General features: G+C 70.2%; 2 protein-coding genes across 2 annotated transcripts; one reads left to right on the top strand and one right to left on the bottom strand.

The window, feature by feature from the left end:
- Nucleotides 1–969: 969 nt before the first annotated feature.
- Nucleotides 970–5,337, bottom strand: OVOL1 (ovo like transcriptional repressor 1). The gene is made up of 4 exons (XM_074568005.1): nucleotides 5,238–5,337; nucleotides 2,939–3,084; nucleotides 2,161–2,425; nucleotides 970–1,289 (listed from the first exon to the last, which is right to left on the bottom strand). The coding sequence occupies exons 1-4, from the start codon at nucleotides 5,335–5,337 to the stop codon at nucleotides 970–972; spliced, it is 831 nt and encodes a 276-aa protein (XP_074424106.1).
- Nucleotides 5,338–9,245: 3,908 nt separating this feature from the next.
- On the top strand, nucleotides 9,246–12,794 carry AP5B1 (adaptor related protein complex 5 subunit beta 1). The gene is made up of 4 exons (XM_074568013.1): nucleotides 9,246–9,386; nucleotides 9,793–10,234; nucleotides 11,643–11,691; nucleotides 12,234–12,794. Exons 1-4 carry the CDS (start codon nucleotides 9,279–9,281, stop codon nucleotides 12,655–12,657), a joined length of 1,023 nt encoding a protein of 340 aa, XP_074424114.1. The 5' UTR covers nucleotides 9,246–9,278; the 3' UTR covers nucleotides 12,658–12,794.
- The last annotated feature ends 1,869 nt before the right edge of the window (nucleotides 12,795–14,663 follow it).

The raw sequence follows: 14,663 nt of genomic DNA, 5'->3' as shown, positions 1-14,663 counted from the left end.
CCCACTGCCTGCGGGGGGGTGTGTGGGGGGGGTCACTCCCTTATAGATGCTATAGGGGCTGTGGGAGCCTATAGGGGATGGGGGGGGCTATGGGGGGGGGGGTCATAGGGGGTGGGGGAGCTATAGGGGTTTAGAAGGGCTATAGGGCATGTGGGGGCTATAGGGGATGGGGGGTGTCTATAGGGTCTAGGGGTGGCTCTAGGGGTCAAGGGGGACTATAGGGGCTGGGGGGGGTCTATATGGAATGGGGGGAGTCTATAGGGGCTGGGGGGGGCTATAGGGGTCAGGGGGGCTATAGGAGCCGGGGGGGGCTATAGGGGCCAGGCAGTCCGTAGGCGAACACAGCCATCTCTGGGAGAACAGGAGCTTTATGGAGATGCCCCCCCCCGGCAACGGCGATGCAGCACCGGGGGGGGGGGGGGGGCGGAAGCTGCCGGGGGGCGGGGCCAGCCCGGGGGGGCGTGGTCTGTGCCCGGGGGCGGGGCCTGCCCGAGGGGCGGGGGGCGGGGGGGGGGGGGTGAGCGGGGCCAAGCGAAGGGGCGGAGCTTGAAGGGGGGCGGGTCACAATAGGCCATGGGGGGCGTGGTCAGCGCCGCACGGGGAGGCGGGGCGTTCTCAGAGGGGGCGTGGCCTCTGGCCTTTGGGGGCGTGGCCTGTGCCCCAAGAAGCCGGGCTCGCGTCCCGCGGGGGGGGGCGTGGCCTGTAAGGACGCCCCCGGTGGTGGGCGGGGTCCCCCAGGGGGCGTGTCCCTCTCCAAATGGGCGTGGCTTGTGCCTGGAGGGGGCGTGGCTTTCACCCGGAGGGGGCGTGGTCTGCAAGGACGCCCCCTAGCGGCGGGCAGCGGTGTTCAACTGGCCATCCCCCGCTGCCCCAAAGGCCGGTTGTGGGGGGGGCCTCCCCCCAAAAATGAACCATACCCTTGCCCCCCCCACCCCCAAAACCCCCCACCCCCTCCCAGTGGGCGTGTCCCTAAGGGGGCGGGGCCAGGCGGGGGGCGGGGTTGGCCAGGCGGGGCGGGGGGGGCGCGGCGGCGGCGGCGGCGGCAGCGGCCGCCTTGCGGGCCAGTTTGGCCAGGAGGGGGCTGTGGGGGTGGCGCTGGCGCAGGTGGGCCAGGTGGGCGTCCTGGCTCTCGGCCGTGCCCCCGCACTCCTCGCAGACGTAGAGCTTGGCCCGCCGCTCCTTGTAGGCGTAGCGCTGGGCCACCCCGTGGATCTTCTTCAGGTGGGACTCCAGGGAGCAGCGCTGCGTGAAGGCCTTCTCGCACAGGCTGCACTTGTAGGGCCGCACGCCTTGGGGGGGGGGGGGGGGGCGGGAATAGGGGGTTAGGGGGCACCCCGAGTTGGCCCTGTCCTCATCCGCAGCCCTGTTCCCATCTCCATCCCATCACTGCTCCCCATCCCTGTCCTCATCCCATCCCAGCTCCCAATCCCCATCCCATCTCTATCCCATCCCATCCGCATCCCCATCCCCGCTCCCATCCCCATCTCCATCGCATCCCATCCCAGTTCCCATCTCTATCCCATCCCCTCCCCTCCCCATCCCAGTTCCCATCCCCATCCTCCATCTCATCTCATCTCAGTTCCCATCTCTAACCCATCCCATCCTCATCCCCACCCTAGTTCCCATCCCATCCCCATCCCAGTTCCCATCTCTATCTCATCCCATCCTCATCCCCATCCGCATCCCCATCCCAGCTCCCATCCCATCCCAGCTCCCATCCCATCCCAGTTCCCATCCCCATCCCAGTTCCCATCCCATCCCTGTTCCCATCCCCATCTCCACCTCATCCCATCCCATCCTCATCCCCATCCCATCCCAGTTCCCATCCCAGTTCCCATCCCCGTTCCCATCCATCTCCATCTCATCCCATTCTGGTTCCCATCTCTAACCCATCCCATCCTCATCCCCGTCCGCATCCCCATCCCTGTTCCCATCCCCATCCCCACCTCATCCCATCCCATCCCCATCCCATTCTCATCCCCATCCCATCCCAGTTCCCATCCCAGTTCCCATCCCCGTTCCCATCCATCTCCATCTCATCCCATCCCGGTTCCCATCTCTAACCCATCCCATCCTCATCCCCACCCCAGTTCCCATCCCATCCCTGTTCCCATCCCCATCCCCATCCCACCCCACCCCGGTTCCCAGCCCGGGCCCCACCGGTGTGGGTGCGGACGTGCCGCTTGAGGTCGAAGGTGTCGTTGAAGCCCTTCCCGCAGTAGGGACACAGGTGCCGCTTCACCTCGCTGTGACACTTCAGGTGCCGGTTCAGCATCCGCTGGAACCCGAAACTCTTCTGGCACACGGGGCAGGAGAAAAGCTCCGTCCCCCCGGGGACCCCCCCGGGGACCGGGACCCCCCCCGGGACCCCCCCGGGGATGGGGATGCCCGGGGGGATGGGGGCACCCATGGGGCCCGATGGTACCTGCCGAGAGATGGGGAGGGAGGCATTAATTTGGGGACACCCCCCCGCCCCGGTCATGGGGACCCCCCAGCTCGGGGTCCCCCCCCAGCATCAGGGACCCCCCTGCACCTTGGGGACCCCCCCAGTTGTAGGGACACGCCAGTTTGAGGACCTCCCAATCACGGGGGCCCCCCCAGTCACAAGGACCCCCAACCACAGGGATATCCCACCTTGGGGACCCCCCCCCCCAGTCGCGTGGCCCCCTGTCATGGGGAACCCCCACCTTCGGGACCCCCAGCCCCAGGGAGCCCCCCCCACCTTGGGGACGCCCCACTTTGGGGACCCTCAGCCGTAGGGACACCCCACCCTAGGGACTCCCCCAGTCATGGGGGACCCCCAGGCACAAGGATGACCCCCCCCCCAGCTTAGGGACCCCCCCAGGCCCTGGGACACCCCAACGTGGGGACACCCAGGTCACGGCCCCCCCCAGGGTGTTCCCCCCACACATTTGGGGACCCCCCCCCTCCCCCTTACCTTGCCCTTGGGGTGCAGGAAGGGGCCGTGGGGGACGCGGGGGGCCGGGGGGGGCAACGTCATGTCGAGGGGGGACACGGGGGACGCGGGCGCCTCCCCCACCGCCGGCTCGGGGTCCCTGCGCAGGGGGCAGCCCCCCAGGCAAACTGGGGGGGGGGACAAGGGGGAAGGGGGGGACATACTGGTTGGGGAGGTTCTGCACCCCCCCCCCCCCGAAAATACCACACCCCCTAAATGAGCACCCACCATGGGACACCCCCCCCTCCCAAAATGTGACACGCCCCCCCCCCCCCCCCCCCGATGGGCATCCCCAGTGGGGACACCCCCCCCCCATGGCACCCTCAATGGGCGCTACCTAATGGGACCCCCCCCCCCAATGGGAACGTGACCAATGTGACCCCCCCCCCAAACGTGGCCCCCTAAATGGGCACCCCACAATGTCACCCCCCCAGTATGACCCTCCCCCCAATATAACCCCGTCATGCCCCCCACACACACACTGGGGAACCCCCAAATGTGACCCTCCCCCCAAATAACCCCCAAATGGGGATGGCCCCCCCCAATGTGTGACCCCCCCCCCAAACACACACAGCAGGGACCCCCTGAAATCCCAGGGCAGGAGGGGGGGGCCTTCCCTGCCCCCCCACCACCACCCCACCCCCGCCTTTTCGGGGTTCCCCCGACCGGTCGAGCGGCTCCGGCCGCGACACCCCAAATTACGGGTTTCCGGCGGGTGTCGCCCGCGTTGGCCCCGGGGGGGGGGACGCCACCACCCGCCCTCCCCCACCCCCATCCCCCCCCCGCTCCGGGGCCTGGCAGGGACCCAGGCGTCCGAGCACCCCAATAACCCCCCCAAAAAGGGGACCCTGGAGTCCGGACACACCAATAGCCCCCCCAAAAAGGGACCCAGGTGCCCGGACACCCCAATAACCCCCCCAAAAAGGGGACCCTGGAGTCCGAGCACCCCAATAACCCCCCCAAAAAGGGGACCCAGGAGTCCGGGCACACCAATAACCCCCCAAAAAAGGGACCCTGGAGTCCGAGCACCCCAATAACCCCCCCAAAAAGGGGACCCTGGAGTCCGAGCACCCCAATAACCCCCCAAAAAGGGGACCCCGGTGTCTGGGCACCCCAATAGCCCCCCAAAAAGGGACCCTGGAGTCCGGGCACACCAATAACCCCCCCAAAAAGGGGACCCAGGTGCCCGGACACCCCAATAACCCCCCCAAAAAGGGGACCCTGGAGTCCGAGCACCCCAATAACCCCCCCAAAAAGGGACCCAGGTACCTGGACACCCCAATAACCCCCCCAAAAAGGGGACCCTGGAGTCCGGGCACCCCAATAACCCCCCCAAAAAGGGGACCCTGGAGTTCGGACACACCAATAACCCCCCAAAAAAGGGACCCAGGAGGCCGGGCACCCCAATAACCCCCCCAAAAAGGGGACCCAGGAGGCCGGGCACCCCAATAACCCCCCCAAAAAGGGGACCCCGGTGTCTGGGCACCCCAATAGCCCCCCAAAAAGGGACCCTGGAGTCCGGGCACCCCAATAACCCCCCCAAAAAGGGGACCCCGGTGTCTGGGCACCCCAATAACCCCCCCAAAAAGGGGACCCCGGTGCCCGGACACCCCAATAACCCCCCCAAAAAGGGGCCCAGGTGCCCGGACACCCCGACCCCCCCCCCCTCCCGGACAGCCCGGGGGGGCCCCGAGGGGCGGCGGCCGCGTGGCTCCAGCCCCACCCGGGCGGGGCCGTCCCCCGACTCTGTCATTAAGGGGGTTAATCACCGCCCGGACGCCTGGGCCCCCCCCGGGGGGTAGGTTGGGGGGGGGGGGGGACACACGACACACACAGGGGTAAACAGGGCCCCCCCCCAGGGGGTAGTGCGGGGGGGGTGGGTGGAGGCTGCCTGGGTGTCGTGTGTCCCCCCCCAATCCTGGGTGTCCGTCCCCCCCCCCCCCAAATCCTGGGTCCCCCCCCAAAAACATGAGCCCCCCCCCCCCCCCCCCCCCGGGCGCCTGGGTTCCCCAAAAAAACTGTGTCCCCCCCCCAAACTCCCGGGGCCCCCTTGAATTCCTGGGCCCCCCCCCAAACACCTGAGTCGTGTCCGTCCCCCCCCCCCCAAGACACCTGAGTCCCCCCAAAACTCCTGGGTCCCCCCAAAATTCCTGGATCCCCCAAAACTCCTGGGTCCTCCCCAAACTCCTGGATCCCCCCGGGCTCCTGGATCCCCCAAAATCCTGGATCCCCCCAAAACTCCTGGGTCCTCCCCAAACTCCTGGATCCCCCCGTCACATACTGGGGACGTAGATCTCCGCCCGCTGCTCGTCCGGGAGCTCGCTCCAGTTGCGCTTGGCCGTGGCCACGCACGGCTTCTTCACCAGGAAGGCGCGGGGCATGGCCGCCCCCCGATCCCCGATCCCCCGCCGGATCCCCGCGACGGCGCCCCGGCCCCGAGCCCGACCGGCTCCACCAGCCCTCGCTCGAGACGATGCCGGATCACCGATCCCCGGCGGGTGTCGGCGCCGGATTCCCAGGTCCCCGGCTCGGTGTCGGCGCTGGATCCCAGATCCCGGCTTGGTTCCAGCACCGGATCCCCAGATCCTCGGTCGGTTTTGGTGCTGGATCCCAGATCCCCACTCAATTGTGATGCCAGAACACGAGGATTTGGTCAATAGCAGCGCCGGATCCCAGATCCCCGGTCAGTTTTGGTGCCGGATCCCAGATCCCCGGGCAGTTTTGATGCCAGAACACAAGGATTTGGCCAGTATCAGCACCAGATCCCAAATCCCCAAATCCCGGGCAGTTTGGGTGCCGGATCCCCAAGCTCTGGTAAATTTTGGGTCCAGTTCGCTGGTATTTGGTCAATCCCAGTGCTGGATGCCGGATCCCGGCTCAGTCTCAGCACCGGAACCCCAGATCCCCGGTCAGTTTTGGTGCCGGATCACAAGGCTTCGGGGGATTTCAGCGCTGGATCCCCAGATCTCGGCTCAGTCTCAGCTCCAGACCCCAGGTGTCGGGTCCCTTTCGGTGCCAGATCCCAGATCCGTGACGGCTTTGGGGCTCAAATCGCAGGTGTTTGGGCAGGTTCGGTGCTGGATCCCCGATCCCTGGTCAGTTTCAATGACAGATCCCCGATTCTTGGTCAATTTCCGGCCCAGATCCCACCGATTTGATCAGTTTCGGTGCCAGATCCTGGATTTTCGGTCAATTTCGGTGCCAGATCCTGGAATTTCGGTCGATTCCAATGGATCCCAAGTCGATCCCGTCACCGGATCTGGCACCTTCAGTCCATCCCAGCGCCCGATCCTGGCGCCGGCGTCAGCCTCGTGGCACCAAGGCCCAGTGTCACCGTCACCACACTGTCACCAGGACCCGGTGTCGCCAAAACCGGGTGTCACCGAGACCCAGCGGTGTCGCTGTCACCAAGACCCGGCGTCACCGTTGCCCGGCGTCACCGAAACCCACCGGCGTCACCGTCCCCGAGCCATGCGCTGCCACCTCAACGCCACCCTCCGTCGCCGGTTACAGGCTGCCGGTCGCTGTCGGTGGGGCCGGTTGTTGCCGGTTGAGCATCGCCGGTTGTGCCGCGCGGTGCCGGTTGTGCCGTGCGGTGCCGGCTGTGCTGTGCCGTGCCGGTTGTGCCGTGTGACGCCGGTTGTGGCGCGGCGGTTGTGGCGCGTGGGGCCGGCTGCGCGTCGCCGCCGTCCCGCCCCGGGGAGGTGTTGCCGGGACCGGCGGGACCGGTTGTGCCGGGGCCGGTGTCGGAGCCGGTCGGTCGGGCGCCACGTTGGGAAATAACGGGGAGCCCCCGCCCCGGCCTGGGGACGCGGGGGGACGCGGGGACATCCGTGTGGGGACGAGGGGACACGAGGGGACACGGGGATGTGGGGACGAGGGGACACGAGGGGACACGGGGTGATGGCGACGTTGGGACATGGGGACTTGGGGACGTCGCTGTGGGGACGTGGGGTCATGGGGACGTGGCGATGGGGGGACATGGGGACGCAGGGACATGGGTTGATGGGGACATCGGGATGTGGGGACATGGGGACATGAGGGGACAGGGGGTGATGGGGACACCAGGATGTGGGGATATGGGGACATCGATGTGGGGACATGGGGACATGAGGGGACAGGGGGTGATGGGGACACCGGGATGTGGGGACATGGGGGACGCAGGGGACACCAATGTGGGGACAGGAGGGGACAGAGGGTGATGGGGACGTTGTGGGGATGTGGGGACATGGGGACACCAACGTGGGGATAGGAGGAGACGTGGGATGATGGGGACACTAAGATGTGGGGACATCGATGTGGGGACGAGGGGAACGTGGGGACGTGAGGACATGGGGACACCGAGACGCGGGGACGTGGGGGACGCCAGTGCGAGGACACGGGGACAGGGGAGGGTGGGATGGGGAATGTCACGGGGATGTGGGGACGCTGACGTGGGGACGTGGAGGACACGGGGACGTGACGTGACGGGGGCACGAGGGGACACCAACGTGGGGACATGAGGGGACGGGGGGTGACGGGGACAGGGGACAAGGGAGTGATGGGGACACGGGGACCCCCTTCCCTCCCCCCCGGCCCCCCTCCCCGCGTGTCCCCAGACGCCGGGTCCCTGCCCAAGTCCCCCCCCCAGGGAACCCCCCCCGGGCCCCAGCGGGACGCGGGGACGCCCGGGAGGTGCCGGGGGAACCGGTGGCACCGGGACGGCCCCAGGGGAGGGACAGGCTGGGGGGGGGGGACGACACGCACCCGGACGCCTGGGCCCCCTGGAAGGTCTGGGGGGGGTCAGTGGGGGGGCCCCCCCGGACACCTGGGTCCCCTTGTGGGGGGCACCTGGATCCCCCGGGGGGGTGTCAATGAGGTCACCCAAACGCCTGGGTCCCCCGGGGGGGTTCTGAGGGGGGGTCAGCGGTGCCCCCCCCCCCCCCAGACGCCTGGGTCCCCTGGGAGGTCAGTGCCCCCCCCCCGGAGGTCTGAGTCCCCTGGGGGGGTTCGGGGGGGTCAGCGAGGTCACCCAGACCCCTGGGGGGTTCGGGGGGGTGGGGGGGGCTTGGCAGTGCCCCCCCACCCCGGACACCTGGGTCCGCTGGGGGGTCACCCGGAGGCCTGGGTCCCTCAGGGTGGGGGGGTCACCCGGGTTCCTCGGTCCCCTGGGGGGGTTCTGGGGGGAGGTCAGCGGTTCCCCCCCCCGCCCCGGACACCTGGGTGCTCCGTGCGGGGCGGGTGCGGGTGCCCGGGGCGGGGCGGGGCCGTTTTTTGGCGGAGGGGGGGGGGACGGGGGGGGGACGGGACACCCAGGCGTCCGTCCCGTCTTTCCGGCCCCGGTGGCCCCGGGGGGGGGCCGCGGGGGGGCCGGGGGACGCGGGGGAACCGGCCGGGCCGGGCCGTGACTCACCCCCGCCCCGGGGGACCCGGGCGGCCGGGTGGGACCCGCTGATGTCACGCCATAGGGGGGGGGGTATAGGGGCTATAGGGGCTCCAGGGGGGCTATAGGGGTCCGGGGGGGGCCACGGGGGCTATAGGGGCCCCACAGGGGCTCGGGGGAGGGGGGGGGGTTGTGGGGCTCATAGGGGTCTGTAGGGGTCTATAGGGGCTCTGGGGAGCCTGTGGAGCCCATAGGGGTCTATAGGGGCTCTAGGAGGGGTCTGTGGGGCCCATAGGGGGGTATAGGAGGGGGTCTGTGGGGCCCATAGGGGCCTATAGGGGGTAATAAGGCGGGGGGTGGGGCCCATAGGGTTCTATAGGGGGCTATAGGGGGGGTCTGTGGGGCCCATAGAGTTCTATAGGGTTTTATAGGGGGCTATAGCGGGGGTCTGTGGGGCCCATAGGGGCCTATAGGGTTCTATAGGGGGCTATGGGGGGGGTCTGTGGGGCCCATAGGGGTCTATAGGGTTCTATAGGGGGCTATAGGGGGGGTCTGTGGGGCCCATAGGGGCCTATAGGGGGTAATAAGGGGGGGGGTGGGGCCCATAGGGTTCTATAGGGGGCTATAGGAGGGGTCTGTGGGGCCCATGGGGTTCTATAGAGTTCTACAGGGGGCTATAGGGGGGGTCTGTGGGGCCCATAGGGACCTATAGGGGGTAATAAGGGGGGGGGGTGGGGCCCATAGGGTTCTATAGGGTTCTATAGGGGGCTATGGGGGGTGGGTGTGGGGCCCATAGGGGTCTATAGGGTTCTATAGGGGCCTATAGGGGGTGTGTGGGGGGTCTGGGCGGGGCAGCTCTGCGGCTCGTGACGTCACGCCGGCGTCGGAAGTGGCGGCGGCGGGGGGGGGGGGGGGGGTGGCCGACGCGTGACGTCACGTGCGCGCGGGGTCCGCCGGGCCATGGCGGGTCCGTGGGGGCGGCTCGCGGCGGCGCTGGGAACCCCCGGGGAGCGCGACCCCCCCGCCCTGCGCGCGCTCCGCCGGCCACGCCCCGCGCCGCGTCACCAGGTGCGCGAGGGCGACGGGGGAACACCCTTCCCCCCCCCCCCCCCCCCCCCCCCGGGACACCTGGGTCCCCTATGGGGGGGGCTGGGTTAGGGGGGGCCCCGAGCTCCTGGGTCCCTTATGGGGGGGGGGGGGGGGCAGACGCCTGGGTCCCTCTTTTGGGGGGGGGGGTTGGGGGGGGCACCCGAGCTCCTGGGTCCTCTACGGGGGGGGGGTGATTTAGGGTGCCCCGGGGGGGGGGTGGTGTCAGCGGGGTCACCCGGCCGCCTGGGTCCCCCTTTTGGGGGGCGGGGGGGGGGCACCCGAACTCCTGGGTCCCCTGGGAGGGGGGGGGGTGTGATTTAGGGTCCCCGGGGGTCGTCCCCCCCCCTTATTTCACGTGTGTTCCCCCCCCCCCCTCCTTTTTCAGACGGAGCTGCTGCTGCTGCTGCTGGAGTCCCCGCGGGAGCTGTGCGGGGGGGGGTCCCCGGAACGGGGGGGCAGCGTCGGGGGGGTGGGGGGGGCCCTGCTGAACCTGCTGAGCCTCCCCCCCGCGCCCCCCCCGGCCCCCCCCGCTCCCTCCTCCTCTTGGCCACCCTCACCTTCCTCTTGGCCGCGGGGGACGTGGGGGGGCGGCGGTTTTCGGGCGCTGCTGGTGGAAGGGGGGGTGGCGGGGGGGGCCCCGGCGGCGGCGGCCGAATGTCTGCGGGAGTTACGAAGGGCGCGGACGCCTGGGGGCCCCCCCGGACCCCTGGGTGTCCCCCCCAGGACGTCGGGGCCTGAGCCCGGACCCCTGGATCCCCTCCGGAGCCGGTACCGGGAGACCCCCGGGCTCCAGCCCCTGGCGCTGCTGGTGCTGGAGGAGGGACAGGGTGAGCGGGGGGGGGGGGGGGGGGGGGGGGCCGGGGGGGCACCCCGTGATGGGGGGGGGCGGGGGGGGATCCCGGTGGGTCCCCTGATGGTGCTGGGAAGGACCCCAGTAGATCCCACAGCGGTACTGGGAGGGATCCCAGTGGGTCCCATTACGGTAGTGGGAGGGATCCCAGCAGATCCCACAGCGGTACTGGGAGGGATCCCAGTGGGTCCCATTACGGTAGTGGGAGGGATCCCTGTAGATCCCACAGCAGTACTGGGAGGGATCCCAGTGGTCCCATTACGGTAGTGGGAGGGATCCCAGTAAATCCCACAGCAGTACTGGAGGGATCCCAGTGTGTCCCATTACGGTAGTGGGGGGAGGGATCCCAGTAGATCCCACAGCAGTACTGGGAGGGATCCCAGTGGGTCCCATTACGGTAGTGGGAGGGATCCCAGTAAATCCCACAGCAGTACTGGGAGGGATCCCAGTGTGTCCCATTACGGTAGTGGGAGGGATCCCAGTAAATCCCGCAGCAGTACTGGGAGGGATCCCAGTGTGTCCCATTACGGTAGTGGGAGGGATCCCAGTAGATCCCGCAGCAGTACTGGGAGGGATCCCAGTGTGTCCCATTACGGTAGTGGGAGGGATCCCAGTAAATCCCACAGCAGTACTGGGAGGATCCCAGTGGGTCCCATTACGGTAGTGGGAGGGATCCCAGTAAATCCCACAGCGGTACTGGGAGGAATCCCAGTGTGTCCCATTACGGTAGTGGGAGGGATCCCAGTAGATCCCGCAGCGGTACTGGGAAGGGATCCCAGTGGCTTCCATCATGGTGCTGGGAGGGATCCCAGTAAATCCCACAGCAGTACTGGGAGGGGTCCCAGCGGGTCCCATTATGGTAGTGGGAGGGATCCCAGTAGATCCCGCGGCGGTACTGGGAGGGATCCCAGTGGGTCCCATTACGGTAGTGGGAGGGATCCCAGTAGATCCCGCGGCGGTACTGGGAAGGGATCCCAGTGGCTTCCATCATGGTGCTGGGAGGGATCCCAGTAAATCCCACAGCGGTACTGGGAGGGATCCCAGCAGATCCCATTACGGTAGTGGGAGGGATCCCAGTGGGTCCCTTGGTGGTGCTGGGGGGGGATCCCAGTAGGTCCCATAGCAGTACTGGGAGGGATGGTCGTGCATCCCATAACGGTACTGGGAGGGATCCCAGTGGGTCCCATTGCGGTAGTGGGAGGGATCCCAGCGGATCCCGCAGTGGTACCAGGAGGGATCCCAGTGGGTCCCATCATGGTGCTGGGAGGGATCTTGGGGACCCCCACATTGCTCCTGGGAGGGTTTGGGGGTGTCCCGGGGGGAGATTTGGGGGATTCCCTCCCCCCGGCCCCCCCCCCCTGAACCCCCCTCCCGTCTCCCGGCAGATCCCCCTGATCCCGCCGCCCCCCCCCCGCGAGGCCGGGCCAGATCCCGGTGAGTCCCGCGGGGCCCGATCCTGGGGATTCTCCCCCCCCCCCCCCCCAAGATCCCCTGGGACCCCCACCCCTCCCCCGGGATCCCCCCCAGGGTGGCCCCCCCCCATCCAAGGGACCCCCCTCCAAATCCCAGGGTTGCCCCCCCCACCATGGGACCCTCACATCCCGCGGCCCCCCAAACCCCCGGGTTGCCCCCCCCCCCCACTCCGGCGACCCCGCAATCCCAGGCCCCCCACACCCCCCCAATCCCATGGCTGCCCCCCCAATTCCCAGGGCACCCCCCCAGTCCCAGGGTGCCCTCCTAAATCCCAGGGACCCCTCCCTAAATCCCAGAGTTGCCCCCCCCGGGCGACCCCTTCACCCCAGGGCCCCCCAAAACCCCAGGGACCCCCCCCCCCAAATCCCAGGGTGTCCCCCCCCCAAATCTCAGGGTTGCCTCCCCCATCCCACCCCCCCCATGGGACCCCTCACCCCAGGGCCCCCCCCACCCCCCCATTGCCACCCCCCCACAATTTCTGACCCCCCCTCTCCCCCCTGCAGCCCCCCCTCTGCCTTCCTCCTCACTCCGGCCGCCCGGGCCCAGCTCCTCCGCCATCGCCCCGGGGGGGGGGCCCTGGGGGGGCCCCCCCTTCCGCCACGGGGGACCCAGCCCCCCTCCACGCCACCCTCCTGGCGGGGGGGGGCGATTTGGGGGGGGTCCCCCCCCCCGCGTTTAGCCATTTTAGCCCAGCACCCCGCTTTGCCCCCCCCCTTACGCCTCTTCTACCTCCTCTGCTTATTAGAGGGGGGGGCCCTCAAAAAAAAAAGGGGGGGCCCCCTCCCCTCCCCCCCCGTTTCGCCGCCGCCCTTTTCCCGGGGGGACGGGACCCCCCCGAATTATTTTTACCCCGTTTGGAGGCGGCTTTGGCTTTTTGCCCCCGATGCGGGGAGGGGGAGCCCCCCCAAAACGGAGGGGGGGCCTTAAAAAAAGGGGGACCCTCCCCCAAAACGGGGGGGGCCCAGGGCTGGCTGCGGGGGTTGGTGGTTTCTCTGGGGGGGGGGCGGACCCCCCCGTTTTGTTTTGCCGGGCGGTGGCCGCCTACCACCGCCGGTTTGGGGGGGACTTGGGGGGCGAGGTGGGGGGGGGCGCGGAGAGGTTGCTGGGGGGGGGTCACCCCCGCCGCCCCCCCCCACGTGTTGGAGCTGGCGCGGGTTTTGGGGGGTCCGTTAGGGGGCGCCCTGCGGGGGCTGGTTTTCCGGGGTCCCCCTCCCCCCCCCGGCACCCCCCAACTTCGGGGGGTCCTCAAGGTGCTGACGGGCCCCCCCTCCCCCCCCCCCCGCCGCCGCGGGGACCCCCAGATTCGGGGCTACCTGCGGCGGGTGATGGCGGCCGAGGCGGGGGGGGGGAGCTGGGGGGGGGGGCAGGGGGTGCTGAGCGCCGCCGCCCCCCTCCTCCCCTCCTGGGGGTCCCCCCTTTTGCCCCCCCCGCCTTCGAACCCCCTTTCGCCTTCGGCACCCCCCGTTTTTTGGGGGGGGGACCCGGACGTGGGCGACCGCCTGCGCCTCCACGCCGCCCTGGCCGCCGCTTTGGGCCCCCCCAAACTGGCCGCCGTTTTGGGGACCCCCCCCCGCGGCTCCTCCTCTCCCCCACCCCCCCCAGAAGGGGTGGGGGCGGGGGCCGGCGAAGGCGGGGGGGCCCCCCCCACCCTCCTCCTTGCCCCCGCCCCCCCCTGCCGCCTGCTCTGCCTGCCCGCGACCCCCCCGCCTTTCCCTGCCCCCCCCGGGACCCCCCCGGACCCCCAGGGGTGGGGGAGGGCGGTGGCCACCAAGGGGGGGCCGGTGGCCATCAGGCTGCGCCTGAGGGTGGAGCTGCTCGGGGGGGAGCCCCCCCGCAGGAGAGACCCCCCCCGTGATGGCGGACCCCCCCCTTCCTTCGGGGACCCCCTCCCCCACGATTCCGGACCCCCTCCCCCCTCCTTATCGGTCCCTCCCCCCACCGCAGCCCCTCCCCCCCCCCTCCTGGCCCTCCAGCTGCGGGTGGGGGGCTGCCCCTCCCCCCCCCCGGCCGAGGGGCGCGTGGGGGGGCTGGGGGGGGGAGGGGCCGAGCTGACCCTCACCCTCCGCCCCCGCCGGCCCCCCCCCCCCCGCCCTCCCCGTCGCCGCCATCTTCACCCCGGGGCGGGGGGAGGGGGGGGGAGGAGGAGGAGGGTCCCTCCTCGCCCCCCTCCCCCCCCTCCCCCTCCCCCTGGGGCTCCAGCTGCGCCCCCTCGCCCTGCCCCCCCCCTGGGACCCCCCCCGCCGCCGCCGGGCTTTTGCCGCCATGTGGGGGGCGCTGGGGGGGAAGGGGGGACCCCCCGAAACCCGCCTGGTCCTCAACGCCGGGGGGGGCTCCCCTCCCCCCGCCCTCGCCCCCTTCCTGCTGGACGCCGGGGGGGGGGGGGCGGGGGGGGGCTGGGTGGCGGCGGCCGCCCTCCCCCCGCGGGGGGTGGTGCTGGTGAGGGGGGGGCGGGGGGGGGGCTGGGCCGAGGTGAGGGGGGGGCGCTGGGGGGGGTGCTGGCCCTGGCCCGCCTGCTGCGGGGGGAGGGGGAGGCGTGACGGGGCGTGTCGCGACACGGCGGGGCGTGTCGTGGTGTGGCAGGGCGTGGCAGGGCGTGTCACGACACGACGGGATGTGTCGGGGTGTGGCAGGGCGTGGCAGGGTGTGTCGCGACACGACGGGACGTGTTGGGGTGTGGCAGGGCGTGTCGGGACACGACGGGACGTGTCGGGGTGTGGCAGGGTGTGTCGGGACATGACGGGGTGTGACAGGGTGTGTCAGGGCGTGTCACGACACGACGGGGCGTGGCAGGGTGTGGCAGGGCATTTCGGGACATGACGGGGCGTGTCGGGGTGTGGCAGGGCGTGTCGCACCATGACGGGGTGTGACAGGGCATGACAAGGCGTGTCGGGGCGTGACAGGATGTGACAAAGCGTGTCAGGGCATGACGGGGC

The sequence above is a fragment of the Larus michahellis genome, chromosome 31 (genome assembly GCF_964199755.1).
Source record: "Larus michahellis chromosome 31, bLarMic1.1, whole genome shotgun sequence".
Classification (NCBI taxonomy): domain Eukaryota; kingdom Metazoa; phylum Chordata; class Aves; order Charadriiformes; family Laridae; genus Larus; species Larus michahellis.
The sequence above is the reverse complement of the archived record's forward strand: the minus strand, read 5'-3'. Positions and strand labels throughout refer to the sequence as shown.